Source organism: Amborella trichopoda, chromosome 4, assembly GCF_054954075.1.
Source record: "Amborella trichopoda isolate Santa Cruz 75 chromosome 4, AtrichopodaSantaCruz75HAP2 v2.0, whole genome shotgun sequence".
Taxonomy (NCBI): Eukaryota; Viridiplantae; Streptophyta; class Magnoliopsida; order Amborellales; family Amborellaceae; genus Amborella; species Amborella trichopoda.
Window position 1 is genome coordinate 47,550,167 of NC_142339.1, and position 16,026 is coordinate 47,566,192.

General features: G+C 33.2%; 1 protein-coding gene and 1 long non-coding RNA gene across 3 annotated transcripts; one reads left to right on the forward strand and one right to left on the reverse strand.

The window, feature by feature from the left end:
* Positions 1–2,840: 2,840 nt before the first annotated feature.
* Positions 2,841–5,229, reverse strand: LOC18431078 (3-ketoacyl-CoA synthase 6). The gene is made up of 2 exons (XM_006841209.4): positions 4,449–5,229; positions 2,841–3,962 (listed from the first exon to the last, which is right to left on the reverse strand). Exons 1-2 carry the CDS (start codon positions 5,169–5,171, stop codon positions 3,189–3,191), a joined length of 1,497 nt encoding a protein of 498 aa, XP_006841272.1. The 5' UTR covers positions 5,172–5,229; the 3' UTR covers positions 2,841–3,188.
* A 2,901-nt stretch (positions 5,230–8,130) lies between these two features.
* Positions 8,131–14,941, forward strand: LOC110006982 (uncharacterized). Of its 2 annotated transcripts, none has more exons than XR_002280403.2 (3): positions 8,131–8,262; positions 8,371–8,457; positions 14,488–14,941. It is a non-coding gene; the product is annotated as an uncharacterized LOC110006982 (long non-coding RNA). The 2 variants fall into 2 exon arrangements; XR_002280404.2 differs by having other exon boundaries at positions 8,137–8,262; positions 8,414–8,457.
* Positions 14,942–16,026: the final 1,085 nt, after the last annotated feature.

The window sequence follows — 16,026 nt, forward strand, 5'->3', positions numbered from 1 at the left end:
GTCCAACCCTATCCCATTATAAATGGTACAAAGATGTTTTCTTTTCCAGACTATTAAGCAGAGAAGATAGCCAGCAGGATCATTGGAAAGAAAAATTTATTGCTGGATTACCATATTTATTTACAGAAAAGGTAAAAACTAGATTAAAAAATAAAAATGGAGGAATAATACCATATTCTGTTTATACATTAGGAGAATTATCTGCAGAAATATGTGCAGAAGGATTAGCCCTATGTACCGACATGAAATTAAAAAAACAATTAGACAAACAAAAAATGACTGGTAAAAAAGAATTAGGAGACTTCTGTGAACAATTCGGATATCATATCGAAAATTCTAGAGATAAATTTCATAAAAGGAAAAGATATAAGACAGAAACAAAGAAAAGAAATCTTATAAAAAACATAAGAAATAAAAATTCATAAAAAGATTCTCTCTAAAATACAAGTATCATAAGGGTAAAAGGAAATTACCTGTATGTTATAAATGAGGAAAAGTTGGCCATTATAAAAGCCAATGTAAAATAAAAAAGAAAATAGATACTATAATATTAGAAGAATCCATTAGAAATAAACTATATAATATAATACAAATATATGATGATGATTCTTCTGAATCTTCCACTGATACTACAATGGTAGGACAAATAGAAGATGAAGATTATTTCATGTCCTCAACAGAACAATCTGGATCTGAACAGAATATAGAAGAATGTCCCTGTAATATGCTATCCAAAGAAGATACATTAATATTAGACCTTATAGAAAAAATAAATGATCCAGAGGAAAAAAGAGAAATTATTACCCAATTTATCACATTAACAAAAACAAAAAATAAACCAATTCCATTACTCAAACCACCAGAGGATTACAATTTTGCTGAAATACTCAAACGAATTAATAAAAAAGATATACTTCAAAGAGAACCCACAATATCTGAATTAAAAAAAGAAGTAAATGAAATAAAAACAGAAATAGGACAATTAAAAACTAGAATCAAAATATTAGAATTACAAAATGACATATCAGGAACTGTAACTGATACAGACGAAATCGAATTCCATCAACTAGCAGATCCTAGTGATAAAGAACCAGAAACCTTCAGAATCAAAGAAGTTGAAGAAAATATATCGGTAAACTTAGTAAATAAAATTATTTCTCAAAAATGGTTTATATTAGTAAAAATTGTCATCGAAGAAGAATATAATTTTCAAACATTAGCTTTAGTAGATTCATGTGCAGATTTAAATTGTATTAATGAAGGTTTAGTTCCATCAAAATATTTTGATGAAACTACTCAAATACTTAATACTGCTGATGGTAGTAGATTATTTATTAAATACAAATTATCAAATGCCATGGTATGTAATAATGGACACTGTTTTCCAACACCTTTTATTATAGTAAAAAACTTAAGTCAGGCCGTCATACTTGGAATTCCATTCCTAACCTTACTATATCACATAACAATTAATAATACAGGAATAGAAACATCTAGAGTAGGACAAACAATTAAGTTTGAATTTTTAGAAAAACCAAAAGTTAAAGAAATCAATAGAGTCAAAGACAAAATGGATAATAAAGAAAAGTTTCTATGTTCCCTTAAAATAGAAATAAAATATAAACAAATAGAAGAAGACTTAGAAAACCCTGAAATAATAACAAAAGTCAATAATCTTCGGACTCAAATAGAAACAGAAATTTGTAGTAACCTTCCTAATGCTTTTTGGACAAGAAAGAAACATATAGTAGGATTACCTTACGAAAAGGGGTTTGATGAATCAAAAATTCCTACCAAGGCTAAACCAGTACAAATGAATACAACCTTATAAGAATTTTTTAAAAAAGAAATTGATGAATTACAAAGCAAAAATCTAATAAGAATAAATGCATCTCCTTAGAGCTGTGCTGCTTTTTATGTCAATAAAAATGGGGGAAAAAAAAAAGGCGTAACAAGATTAGTAATAAATTATAAACCTTTAAATAAAGTTTTACAATGGATTATGTATCCAATACCGAATAAAAAAGACTTACTAGATAGACTTGCTACTGTATATATATATATATATATATATATATATATATATATATATATATATATATATATATATATATATATATATATATATATATATATATATATATATATATATAATAACAGAGTTGGATCCGAATTGGATACACCTTTACCCCGAATCCGAACCAAATTACTATTCGGATCCAAATTTTGGATTCAAATTTGACCCATTGGATCCATACCTGGATCTACATAAAGTTTGAAATTCGAGTTTCGGATCCAAACTGGGTAAATTCTTAGCCCTAACCATTCCCTAACTAGTCCACTTGGTTTTGGTTACAAGTGCTTAGGTTGGTGTAGAAAGCAGTTTGTGGCTAAGGATGATGTTGCGTAAAATGGAACGAAATGTATATATTTAGACCATTTGCTTTTGATATAAAGATTTCATAATCATTATTGACGATTAGATTTGAAATTGTGTGGCTAAATTCAAACTAAAATTTTTTGAACATTATGATATACTTTGGATTTCACACTAAACAACTAAATATAATTATGACCACATCGTACCTATTATAAATAGTCGCAATCCAAAAAATTGAGGAGTCATTTCCTTAGTGTAAGAGAGAAAGATTCGTAAGGTTTTGCTTTCATGAGTTCCCGAAGGAAGCAAAACCTTACCGATTTGAGTTTAAGAAAAACAAAAAATGGAACATCGATTGTCGAAATTAGGCATCTGGAGCCAAACATTCGCCCAAACAGACACACCCCAAAAGGTAATGAGAAGAAGAAATTTCATGGGGGCCATGCCACCTGCACAACACTTTTTATGAAGTGAGATTTTCTTATTTTCTCTGTTATAAATAGCAATAAAATACATTGTCAGGCATTTGCCTAGCGGATACTGCCGATTAATCAAACCTTTGGGTCTTCTATGCACAAGCATGTCAAACAACAAGTAGAGAGATAAAGTACATTAGAGAGAGAGAAGTAAAAGAAGATTGAAGAGAGTTGCAGAGGTTGGTGCCAGAGACTGAAAAATAAATAGTAGTAGAAGAGAGAGAGAGATGAAGTGCAGAAGGGAGAAGTAAAAGAAGAGTGAAGTGATACAAACTAGATTTACCATTTTCATATAGAGAGAGAGAGAGAGAGAGAGAGAGGTAGCGGTGTTGCTAGAGCTTGACAACCTCCGGGATGAGCACGGGGTACTGGTCGATACAATCGGCCCATGGGCTGTCGGTCTCCGGTTTGATGCTTCTGTTGCACTTCCAAATCGCACTGTTGCATTTAAATCCACTCCCAAAGGCGATTTGCCAAACCCTATTCCCCTTCTTCATCCTCCCTTTCGATTCAATGTAGCTCATCTCATACCACAGACTGCTCGAAGATGTGTTCCCGAATCTATGAAGCGTCATCCTCGATGCCTCGACATGCTGAGCAGACAATTGCAGATTCTTTTCGAGTTCATCGACCACCGCTCTCCCACCAGCGTGTATGCAGAAATGCTCAAAGGCTTGTTTGAAATCGGGAATATAGGGCTTCCACTTCGGGTTGAATATCTTTCGGCCGATTAGAGAGAGCAGGAAGAGCAATTGTTCGGAAGCCGGCAGAACGAGGGGTCCCATAGTCGTGATATTTGATTTTAGGGCTTCCCCTGCAATCGTCATGAGATCTTTGGAGAGAGCTATACCCACGTTGTGTTGAGAGTCCTCCTCCTCGTAAACACAGCGGTAGGCGCGATCATCAGCGCCGCGGTGTGTGCGCACGACATGTGCCAAGAGGTACTTTGCGCGGCGGCTCTCGCGACGGCGGTTCGATAGCAGGAGGGCGGCACCCCCCATCCGGAAGAGACAGTTCGGGAGGAGCATCGACCGCTGGTTGCCGGCATACCAGTTGGGGCTGATGATCTCGGTGCTCACCACCACTGCGTAGGCATTTGCGTGCACCTGAACAAACACCAACAGCAACAGGGTTTGAAAAATCTGTTATAACGGGCTGCACCACAAAGGGCAGTATTAGAATAATAATTCTATACAATAACTGACTTGCTTTTTAGGTTCTTTGGAGTTTCAAGAATAACTCGAGTAGGGGGAGTTAATTTTCCTTACTAATTAACGGTTTTTTTTCGTGAGTAAATATAACGCCCGTGCTTTTAATTTTTGAGACCAACTTTTGAAAACCGTTATGAGGACCACGATGGTAAAAATATGCAAACTTTCAAATTTAATGGGCGTTTAACAATGTCCCTGTCATCGTTACCTTTATGTCACATAACGGCAGGGGTCATTTCTATTGTAACGGTTCTGGTGGCCGTTATTTTATTGGGTTTAACTTCTGATTAGAGCGCCAAGGGTGACAGAGAAGATTCTAATCCCTGTGCTAATCTATCTTAAGTAAAGAGAATTCACATTCTTGGTATTTTAGAACCATGCCTGCAATAAATCGCGAGCGAGATCGATGGAGATGACCCCGGCACTGCATCCCATTCCAGAGAGGTTGAAGCTCTTGATGTTGCTCCTCATCTTATACTTGTTCACAACCATGGCCGATAGCGAAGGTGTGGGCGAAAACAGGCTGCAATTCACTATCAAGATATCGACATCTTTAGGCTTGATCCCGGTGCGTTTAAATAACGTGTCCATGGCAGAGAAGATAACAAGCTCAGCCTCAGCTCGAGCATCGGCCATGGTTGGGTCGGGCGGTATGTAGTGGAGAGCAGGAGGCAAGCAAGTGGTTTCCCCCAAACCGGAGCGCTCCAGTATTCGAATCTGAAATTCTATGCTTTTCGAATCGAAGACGGGCAAGAGTCTAGAATGCTCGAGGAAGGTAGAGAATGGCACTCTGCAAGTGACCGGAGGCTTATAACATGCGTAATCAACCAGATAAATGGGGCGTGGCTTGGAGGTAAAGTAGAGAGTGGCCATCAAAACGATGAAGAGAGAGGAGCAAAGTATTTGGAGGAGGTCTAAGTGGAGAGAGTCCCACAGGCGAAGGATCTCTCCCGGACCCATTCGTAAAAGCTCGACGGCAGCCGCCGCCATTATAGGGACTAAGAGAAAGGTGAGAAGGTGGTTGACAAGGTACTGGTAACCGAGTTTAACATACTTTAGCCGAACTGAGCTTTGGAAATTAAGCGTGGTTTGAGAGGCCGGCATGGCTGGTTTTTCTGGCGATCGTGCCGGAGAACTCTGGTTTTTCCGGCGGTTTTGTTGTGATTCGGTTTTGGTGGAAGGGGGGTTGCGTTTTAAAGGGGAAGGGTTTTGGAGAGGGTTGGGGTAATGAATGGGGCAGATGGGGGGCTTAAATGAAGGTTTCGTATCACCATCGCTGGTAGCTCAGCTGGACTTTTCCTATTTTTTTTTTTTTTTTTTTATTTTCATCTCCCGTTTTGTGGGACTCCTATTCTTTCCATTCCTCGGGAATAACCCCTTTATTACTCGCCGATCTTTTGCCTCGTCTTACACATCGTCTAGATTCTCTTCTCTTCTAGGTGTGGTCTCTAACCCAAAATTTCATGATGCTTTTGCCCCGGTGCATTTGTTCCAAATAAAGCAAAATTTATAGGAAAATATCATTTTATTTAGATTATTTATTTATTTATTTACATCTAACTTTTTTTTAGAGCGCATGGTGTATTTTAACTTTATTTATTTGTTTATATATTGGATTAAGCTCAAGTTTGGAGAATATGTACTTCTAATCATTAGTTTTGATCATTATGCACCTGTAAAAAATATAAAAACATTAATTTGAAAGAAGAATGATCAAAGCACATTTATAAACTTGTAAGAGTATTTTTTTTCATTTTTTTTTTTTCATTTTTTTTTTTAATAAGTATATGATGATAAGAATTATGGATGTCCAAATTTAAACATAACATAATATAACGAAATTAAAATTAAAATATAAATATGCGCTCTTAAAAAGTGAGTTACAATATAAAATAGGAAAACTTATAAAAACCCCCTCAAGTATACTATCTATGCAACTTACCCCCAGCTAATCTTTTCTCTCACTTTTTTCAAAAAGTCAATTGCCCGTCCCAAATAGCATATTGCCGGAGCGACCAATTCAACAGCTCGAGCGATGTGGCTCCAGTAGGTGTACTGCCGGAGTGCTTGTCTTTATTGCCAGAGCAACCTATTCAACCATTGGAGCGATGTGGCACCAGAAGGTGTACTGCCAGAGCACGTCTTTGGGAGTGTGTGTCCTCATTGCGCCCATTTGAGAAATGATCTTGCTAAATGTTTGATGAGCCAAATATCAAGGTTCTTTTATTTTTAAAAGTATTTACACGATTAACCCATGTTTGATTGGAAAATGATGACCTCAACAGTACCGTGTCTAAAACGACCCCTTCGTGTTTCAAAGACAACCATGTACTAAGGTGGTTGTACTATGGACTATGGTGGCTGCCCCAGACCACCCTAGCAGCAAAGATGATAAAGGAAAGTTCTATGTAGTGTTGCCTATAAAATTTAAAGAAACATAGAAAATCAACAAAATATTATTTCAGGACAATACAAGCAATCTCTTGAAAAACGATAAGGGTTCTCCTACAAAAAACCATAACCAAGGATTTCGAGCAACACTCTCTTCTTTATTTATTTCAAAATCACATCAATCTGCTTACAACTCTCTTCGAATCCTTATCTAAAATAAAAGCCTTACTTAGATCCCATGAAATCATCCCTTCAAGCTCTAAGTTGTTCCTACCATGCCGAGGCACTTTTCTTCAATTTTATAGTAATAATTTTATATTTCTTTATTTTTGGAACCTCTTTATCATAAAAAACTCTTTATACAATATTTAGCCATCCTATATGCTCGTCAAGTTGAGGCTTACCATCAAAGTCGAGATTATCAACCGCCATGTTTAGGTCTTCCTTCCATGTTTAGGTCTTCTATCACTATTCTCATCATTCGACTCCACACATGGAGCACAACAATGAAAAACATTAAATTCGATATCTTCTTAGAGAAACATGAGGGTTCTCCTACATAAAACCCTAACCAGGGATTCGAGCATAAAGCTCTCTTCTTTCGTTATTTCAAAATCATGTCAATCTCCTTATAACCCTCTTCCTATCCCTATTTACAATAAATACCTTACTTAGAATCGAAGAAATCCTCATTCTAATTGAATTAAAATTTTTAGTTAAATTTTTTTGTAAAGATATTTTTGTTCATGATAAAACAAACAATTGTATAAGCACTCTAATTAATTTTCTAAACTACTCCGAAAATCCTAAGATTATAAAAAAACTAGAATACCTTAGAAAGCTTAAAAATCATAAAAGAAATAACCTAGAAAGTTCGAAAAGTACATCCCTAAATTTTAATAAAAAATTCAAAAATAAAATGCATCTTATCTGCATCATGTATACTATTATACTTATGAGTTGCAGTCCCTTACCGTTCTTTCTTTAATATAAAACAAGTAGGGCCCGATATCCCCACTGATTCACCCAAAAAAACAAAAACAAAAAAAAACTGTCGAGGTGAATGGTTCATGCGCTATTATTCATTAGTAGAAGACTTGCATCATTGGTAACAAACAATGGACGTTCATATGGTCATAGGAGTAACCATATCAATGTGGTGTATTTGTCAACATTTAATAAATGGGTTCCACAGTGATGGAAAAAAGTAGGGTTATATAATTCACTTGAGTGAAGGGGAATGATTTTATGTGGAGCATTTTCTTCATCAACTACAACCTAATCTAATAGAATTTTTAGAACCTAAATTTTTGAGGATGACCTAGAGACCAATTCAGATGGTGATTTTTAAAAAATTTAAAATGAAGATTATGAACACATGTAAAAATAAATAATTTTGAAGGTTTGAAATTCTTTTTCCTCTAGATTCATAATTGTGGTGGTATGGATAATAAACTAGTCAGTTTTAAATCCAAGATCCATCTCAAAAATGAATTATGGGACGGTGCACACACAATGACAGATGCCTCAACGCGTCTAAACCCTATCCAACTTGTGTGGTCCCAATAATCATAGTTTCTTGGTAGATTAATGATTAAGATGAGACCTAAAGGATGGTGGGAATTACATGGAGTGAGCAGCATCAAGCTCAATTTTGATAGTAGTTTGTTAGGTAACCTGTGATAAATAGGAGTAGAGGGGGAGGTATGTAGTCAGGAATTCAGATGGAAAGATTATTCTGTGTTATGCTGGGCCGTGGGAATTTCCTCAAGTGGAGTTGTTGGTAACACTGTTGCTAAGAGAGGTGTGGTATTGCAATCCCTTATCTGATGTTCTTTTTGTTTCAGCTTATTGTAACTCTCCATTGAGCAATAAAATTAAGTACCCTTGTAAAAAAAAAAATATTTTGTAGAGTATGCACCCTTTATAAGCGGATGGACGTGTTGATGGTGCAGATATGCATGGTTTTCATGGAGGACTCATACATCACATGAGTAAGGTATGTACCATGCATAAGATTTGTATGATGCATTCCATAAAATTACACATGCAAACAACCTATGTACCATCTTAGGTCTTGGAGGGGTGGAAATGCGTCGAGTTGGGTTCGGTCGGTTCTGGGTGTACCTGGACCAGAACCCAACCTGTACCTAACTCGAGTCCAAGGTTTTGGACACATATCTAAAACTTGGATTTGGATCCGAACCGTTTGGGTCTGGGTCTAGAACATGATAAATATTTTTTGAAAAGATATTCAAAAATATACACACACATCAATATATAGGCAAATTTAACAAAAATATAATTTTGAAATATATTATACATATCATATGGGTTATGATATATGTGTCTACATATATTTTAAAAATATATATTTATGTATAAAAATACATATACGTGTGTTGCAATTCCCTGTAACATTTAGCCATGTTGCTGGTAAAAAGTTAGTGAAGGTGGCTTCCCAATCTCTAGCACTTGGCACGTGCAAGAAGAGATGGAGTGTTTTCCCCTTGTTCTTGCTAAAGGGGTTAGGTCCACAACTTCCAGAATTGAGGAAAATGTAGTTCATGTTAATCTATCGAGTGATAAATAGACAAATTTTCACTATTTTGTAAAAGCTTTAGGTCAATATCCAAGTTCAAAGCCCAATTTTGGCAACATGAGAAGCAAAAAAATAAATTTTCAGTTCACATTAAGATCAAAATTTGAACAAAGAAAGGGCTTATATAAGGGGCCAACCTTATACTACAAAAGCAAGCCGCACCTAAAAAACCCATTGAAAAAGGTTGTACCGATATAGAAAAACATCTCTAATGGATCATCTCGACCTTTAGATGTATGAATATAAAAAATATGATTTTAAATACTAAGAATAATGTATCTTGTAACATAAATCTAGGCCATCTAATTCAATATTCTCAAATGTTTATATATCTTCTCAATTTGTACAACACTTGGATCTTTAAATATCATGGGTAGGGATAAAACAAATTTTTTTAAACTTGGTCTTACTTTGATTATTTAAAATTGAAACCATACATAAATCACGACCTTTGATAAAAGACAACCCCTATAGTAAGGTACCAAGATTTTGCAATTGAATTTGGATGTGAAGACCAAATAATAGAAGACCATCAAAAACAAAACCATGTTTATTATATTATATAGTGAAAATTGATATGTTTAACTAACCTTAGTTAATAGAGTATAAAAATTTAAAAACTTGGGAAATTTATGAAAGAGTGCGGTTTGTATAGAGTCTAGGTTCTAAACAATCAAAGTAAAGCACACTTTCAAATAGTGTCGAGAAATGGGGTTTCAATACTGGAAATCTTTGTGATATCCTTAAAATATATTTTATTTTTAATTATTAAATTTAAATCTTAAAAAATAGTGTAAATCCAGCATATCTATGAAAACTTGAATATCTTGAAAATTGACGGTCCAAAAATGTGTCACAAAATACACCATTTCAAAAATCTGAAATCCATTTTTTTTCTCATGTTCATGCATCTTGATATTGAGATGATCAATTTGAAGATATTTGAGCATCAAAACAACCTCTTCTAGTGAAATTTTTGAGGTGGTCTCTAATTTGATTCTTTATATCCTCGGCTTTATATAATTTGTTTCTTTTATTAAAATATATGTAACTTATCAGCTATTTAACGTTTTTACCTATTTTCAATATTCCAATTGATCACATGTATTAGGCTTTTTAAAATTAAATAAAAAGAAATGAGTAAAATACTGAATAGTTCGTCTTCTAAGTGCATTTGATAAATTTCCCTAAAAACATTTGCCAAATTTATCCAACTAGCAAATGGTACGTACTTCCATGAAGCTTTACTTCATGAAATTTATTTCAGTTTTCCGTAAACTTGACTATAAGTTTTCACTAATCCTTGTTGTAGTAAACTAATTATATCATTGGGAAAATATCTCAGCACATCATTTTTAGGTTTCATTTCTCAACAGAACTAAAGATTTAAAACATATATAGCAGTACAGAGATCTATGTATCATATCTTTTAACACTCTGGACCAACTTTATCCTTTTTGACTGAATTTTAATATTGCCAAAAAAAAATGAAAGAGGTTTGGGGAGAAACATCAGAAGAGAGAGATGGAAGTTTAGAAAGCAATAGAAAAAAAAGATGTCTTTTGAACTTTTATTTGGGCTAAAAAGATGGGTCAAAGGGGTAAAGTTGGTCCAGAGCGTTAGAAGATATAATACATGTGATCTCTATGCTGCCGGATCTCTATGTCGGTAGATATGTTTTGAAGCCTTGGGTTTGTTTTTTAATTAGTCCTATGAAATCTCGTATTCATGACAATTTTTTAAATTTTAGATGGAGAGTATTTTTTTCTTTTGACATAAAGAATGCCATCTTAAAATATAGATACATGGAATTTTAGGAATTGAGTCCTACTATATCCTACTTTTAAATTATATTTTTAGATTATTTTTAACTAACTTATGTCATGAGAAAATAATTGCAATTGTCAACTATTCTTAAAAATGTTAATAACTCTATTTGAAACAAGTAGTTTTAAAATTTTAGCTCATGGAAAAATAAATCATGCGGATAAAATAAAAGGCAAATATATACAATGACACTATTTACTTTTGATATAAGGAAATCACAATCATGATTGATCATTAGATATGGTTGAGAATGTGTGATTGATTGGGCACAAAGTCTAATATAAAATTTTGATTGTTCTGACACATTTCAATCTATTGGATTTCACATGCAATGGCTAAAAATGATTGTGACTCTTTTGTACCAAAAGTGAATGATCTCATAGTATATAATCTCAAATAAATGATTTGAAGTTTTAGAGAATGTATGAGATAAGTTTTTCAGTTTCAAAAAAAGAGCCAAGGCTTAATTGGTTAGCGCAAGATAATTTGCAATGCTACGTCCTAGGCTCAACTTACCCAAAAAAAAACAGAGTTCCACTTTCCATAGTATTTTGAGACCTGGAATCTAGGAATTTGTTGGAGTAAGGGAAAGAAAACTTTGAATCTATTGAAAGTGGGTAGATTGAGAGATGATTTAGTAATGGACATAATTTCTAAGCGGCCAGCCTTACATATTGTAGAAATGCGGGCTTGGCAATAAATATATTTTTTAAATATAATTTGATTCTAATTTTTAGAGAATATATAATCTTTAACATGGAGATCATTAATATGAAAAAAAAAAAAAAAAAAAATTGAAAACTAGAAATAATAATTATATTAAAAAACATTTGGACCGTTAGTTACAGTTGTTTTTAGATGGACCTCCTATTTGTATCCATCTTTAAGATGGATGCTTTATAACTCTGGACGACATATTGTAGAAATGCAATCCAACCCACATGAAACAATTTTCTTTTAGTAATTCTAAACTTACACATCTTTGTAGAGAGATTTTAGGAGAATTGAAAGGGAATGAGGTCCATGGAAATGGAAATACATTAAAAACTTGTAAAAATGTTGTTCCTTAGTAATGTGTGAAAATATTTCCTGAGAAATATTTTTACGATAAAATTTCCTTACATATATTTAGTAAGGGAAGAAAGCATATGAAACAACATCCATGGTAAAGAATTTTACCATAAAATGTCTACTTTTTATGAGAACAAAACTACACCTCAACCCACGGGGAAGCATTTTCTGAATTTTATTTTCACATGCGGACCTACTAATCACTAATCATTATTTACCCTTTTATATATGTTTTGTAATATTTTATTTATATACTAAGTAATATATTTAATATATAAATTATATTTATCTAGTATTTAATATATAATATATAAATAATATTTTATATTACACAATATATTAGTTTATATATACCATGTTGTATAATATATTATTAGGTGTGGTTTCTATAAGGTTGCAACCTTAAGCAATCTAATTAAGGTGCACCTCTAAATTGTATCATAATATGGAATTTTGGTCAAAAAGATTATTATGATTATCTCAAAATCTATTTTCCTATCTAATAATAAAATTTTAAAATCCAAAAATAGTCAAAATCAAGTATATCTATAAACATATAGAAATCTTGAAAATGGACGGTCTAGATACTGTATTGCAAGATTACTATTTTTGAGACTCAAAATATATTTTTTCTCCATATTCATACATCTCGATGTCGAGATGACCAATTAGAAGTTTTTTCAACATTTAAAAAACCTTTTCCAATAGATTTTTGAGGTGCATATGTAATTCTATATTTTAAGCTTGCAACCTTATATAAACTTTGGGAAATGACCTTGTGAGACTCTCACACACCCATATGTGTAGGACCCCAAAGGATCACCATTAAATTTGGCACAGATCTCTAAAAAATTCAAGTCTCGCACCCATGTGATAACATTTCTAGAGATTCAAATTTAATGGTGATCCTTTGGGTGTGGGAGGGTCTCATAGGATCATTAATCATAAACTTTTATATATATATATATATATATATATATATATATATATATATATATATATATATATATATATATATATATATATATATATATAGATTATGGATGAAGCTTCTATAATGTGTAAGCTTTATGGAAACAAAATAAAGCCTCACCTCCAAGCCACGTTGCCCTTTTGGCAACGAAAATCTCTATAATGGCTCTAAAATTAATTTCCAATACTACCAGTAAAATTTGAAACTCAAAATGGTATAGATCTTCCGGATCTATGAACACTTATTTTTAGGGCGAAATGGACGGTCTAGATAATATGTTACAATATACATTATTTATAGAGCTTGAAATCCTAATTGTTTCAAAACCATAATGTTTAAGCCGAGATGATCAATGCAAAAGATTTTCAATACTCGAATTGCAATTTTGGATGAGTTGTAAGATGATGCTTTACTTATTTTGATAGGTTTGCTGACCTATCAAACCATTTTCAACATATAATTAATACATATTTATATTATATAATTTATATATACTATATGTATTTATTATATTATATATATAATTTTTAGTATTTATATTATATTATACTATAATATATATTTATATAATATAGTATATTTATATAATATAATATATTTTTTGTATAATATATATATTTTTGTATAATATAAAAAATATTAATACATTTTATTGCATAATATATTTTATTAATATAACATAATATTATAATATATTATATAATATTTTAGTAATATTTAAGTAGTATTTAAATAAATATAACTATGTGTTTTGTGACATTAAATAATACATGCATATATTTAAAATATTTATGAAATACATTTAAATTTATTTATATATATTTAAATATATTAAATCAAGTTACCAAACAAGTTACCAAACCTATGAATTTCATTACACAGTGCTTTTTAAATATATTAACAAACATGGAGAAAAGAAAATTTGTGAAAAATTTTCCTCAAAAGTGTTTATATTTTCTTGGAGACATATTTAAGCACCAACCAAACGTGCCCTTAGCAATATTAGTGAACAAACATGGAGAAAAGAAAATTTGTGAAAAATTTTCCTCAAAAGTGTTTATATTTTCTTGGAGACATATTTAAGCACCAACCAAACGTGCCCTTAGCAATATTAGTGAAAGTAGATTTCTTGGTATCCCACTACATATTTTTGCATAATTTCCGACTTTACGTATTTGAGTTTTTGCCAATATTCGTAAAGATTTTCCAAGGGTACATATAAGCACTCGTGAACTTTATTGACCATTTCTCACAAATGCTACCTAAAAAGAACCAAGAAACAAAAGGCATTGTGGGCTATGGTCTTATCTAAGGCTTTCCAGCCTGGCCCGATAGAATTATTCTCAGTCATTTGCAGTACGCTGATGACAAGATGATCTTGCTCAAAGGTCATGAAGGTAACATTCATAATATGTAGTTGTTCTTTAAGCTTTCATAATATGTAGTTGTTCCTTAAGCTTTATGAACTTATCTCTAGAGCTAGAATCAACATAAACAAGTCCAAATTAACCGGCATTAACTGCCCACAATCTGAGCTGGAAACTTGGTCTTTGTAGATGGGCTGCGACGTCAAATCTTCCCAATTAAGTATATGTGCTTGCCTCTTATCAACGACAACTCCCCTAGTTTCTTTTGGGATCCCCTCGTTCAGAGAGCCCAAGTCAAACTCGATGGGTGGAAAGCGAGATTCTTGTCTTTCGCAGGAATGTCAGTTCTCATAAAAGCAACAATTTCTGACCCCTGCAACACCATGAGAACCTGTCATCGGTGGGTCGAGTGTGCCCACTTAAGGAAGATCATCCCTAGACATTTTAAAGTGGGCAACATAGTACATGAAAAAGATATTACAATCGTCTGCTAATTCACACCCATTAGGAAAATTCGAACGTAATTGGGAAGGATCGTGTGCAGTAATTGAGATACATCTTGAAAATTTTTATAGACTGAAAAATCAGTATCGGTTAGAAATAAACGACTATCAATATCATGTACGTCAAAAGATATTACCAGTAGGGGTACGAAAAAATAAATAAATAAAATCCAAAAAAAAAAAAAATGGATAAGGTGAAAACCTGAACAAAATGCCTATGGACAAAAATACATGGATACATGGTGGAGACATCATGGGCAAAAAGGGTGACAACAAAAATCCAGAGAATAGTAAGAACACGAAAAGGGTGCTATTATCCCCTGCCTTGAATGAAACCCCCAAAAGGAGCGTCCGAGGCACAACTTGTACCTAAACGAGGAAGGGATAGGGTCATCCAAGACCCCAAACGAGCCAAGGATAGCAAGCCCACTAACCCATTTGGGAATCAAAGGGGAATTCAAAGGGCTATGGGTGTTACCCGTCGGCCTCTAAGACCTGAGTTGAAGAGAAGTCAAAGGAGATCTCTCGAAATGCGACGAGTGGGTGGGAACTCCATGATAAGAAGTACTTGAGAATTTGGAGTCCCTTTGATCCAATCAGCATCGGTCTGACTCCAACTAAAAATCTTCAACCTAATGAGAACACTTTCTTTTCTAAAAATCTTTTTAGAAAATATTCATTCTAATCTTAAGAGCTTTTATTTTTTTAGGGGTAAAATGTTTCCAAAATTAGGATTTCAAACTAATTTATAGGTAAGTTAGACCTTAAAACCACGTTGATTCCTTATCTCCATCAAAGGGGCCGCAGGTACATAAAGTGTAGGGCCCACTTCTTATTTTAAAAAGAGTTTTAAAAATTTATCCAACACTATTTTCAAAACTTTTTAAGACAATTTTAAAAAATGGAATCTATACTCCATGTTTGCGTGATTCTAAACTGCTAATTACCATGTTATGTAAGCGTCATTTGCCTGCGAATGACGAGGCTAATCAGCGTGAAGAGTTTTCTCTCACCAATGTTTCTGAGACAAAAGGGATGACCCGTTTTCTGTATATATGTGCTTTCCTAAAGCAAACCAGTAAAATTGGCAAACCGACCTACAAAGGTCAAGACCCATCGATCGCCCATATGGATGCATACGTCCAGTGCAGCATGCAACCGACCCAGTATGCATGCAAGGGACTCGGCCCATCCTTATATATATATATATATATATATATATATA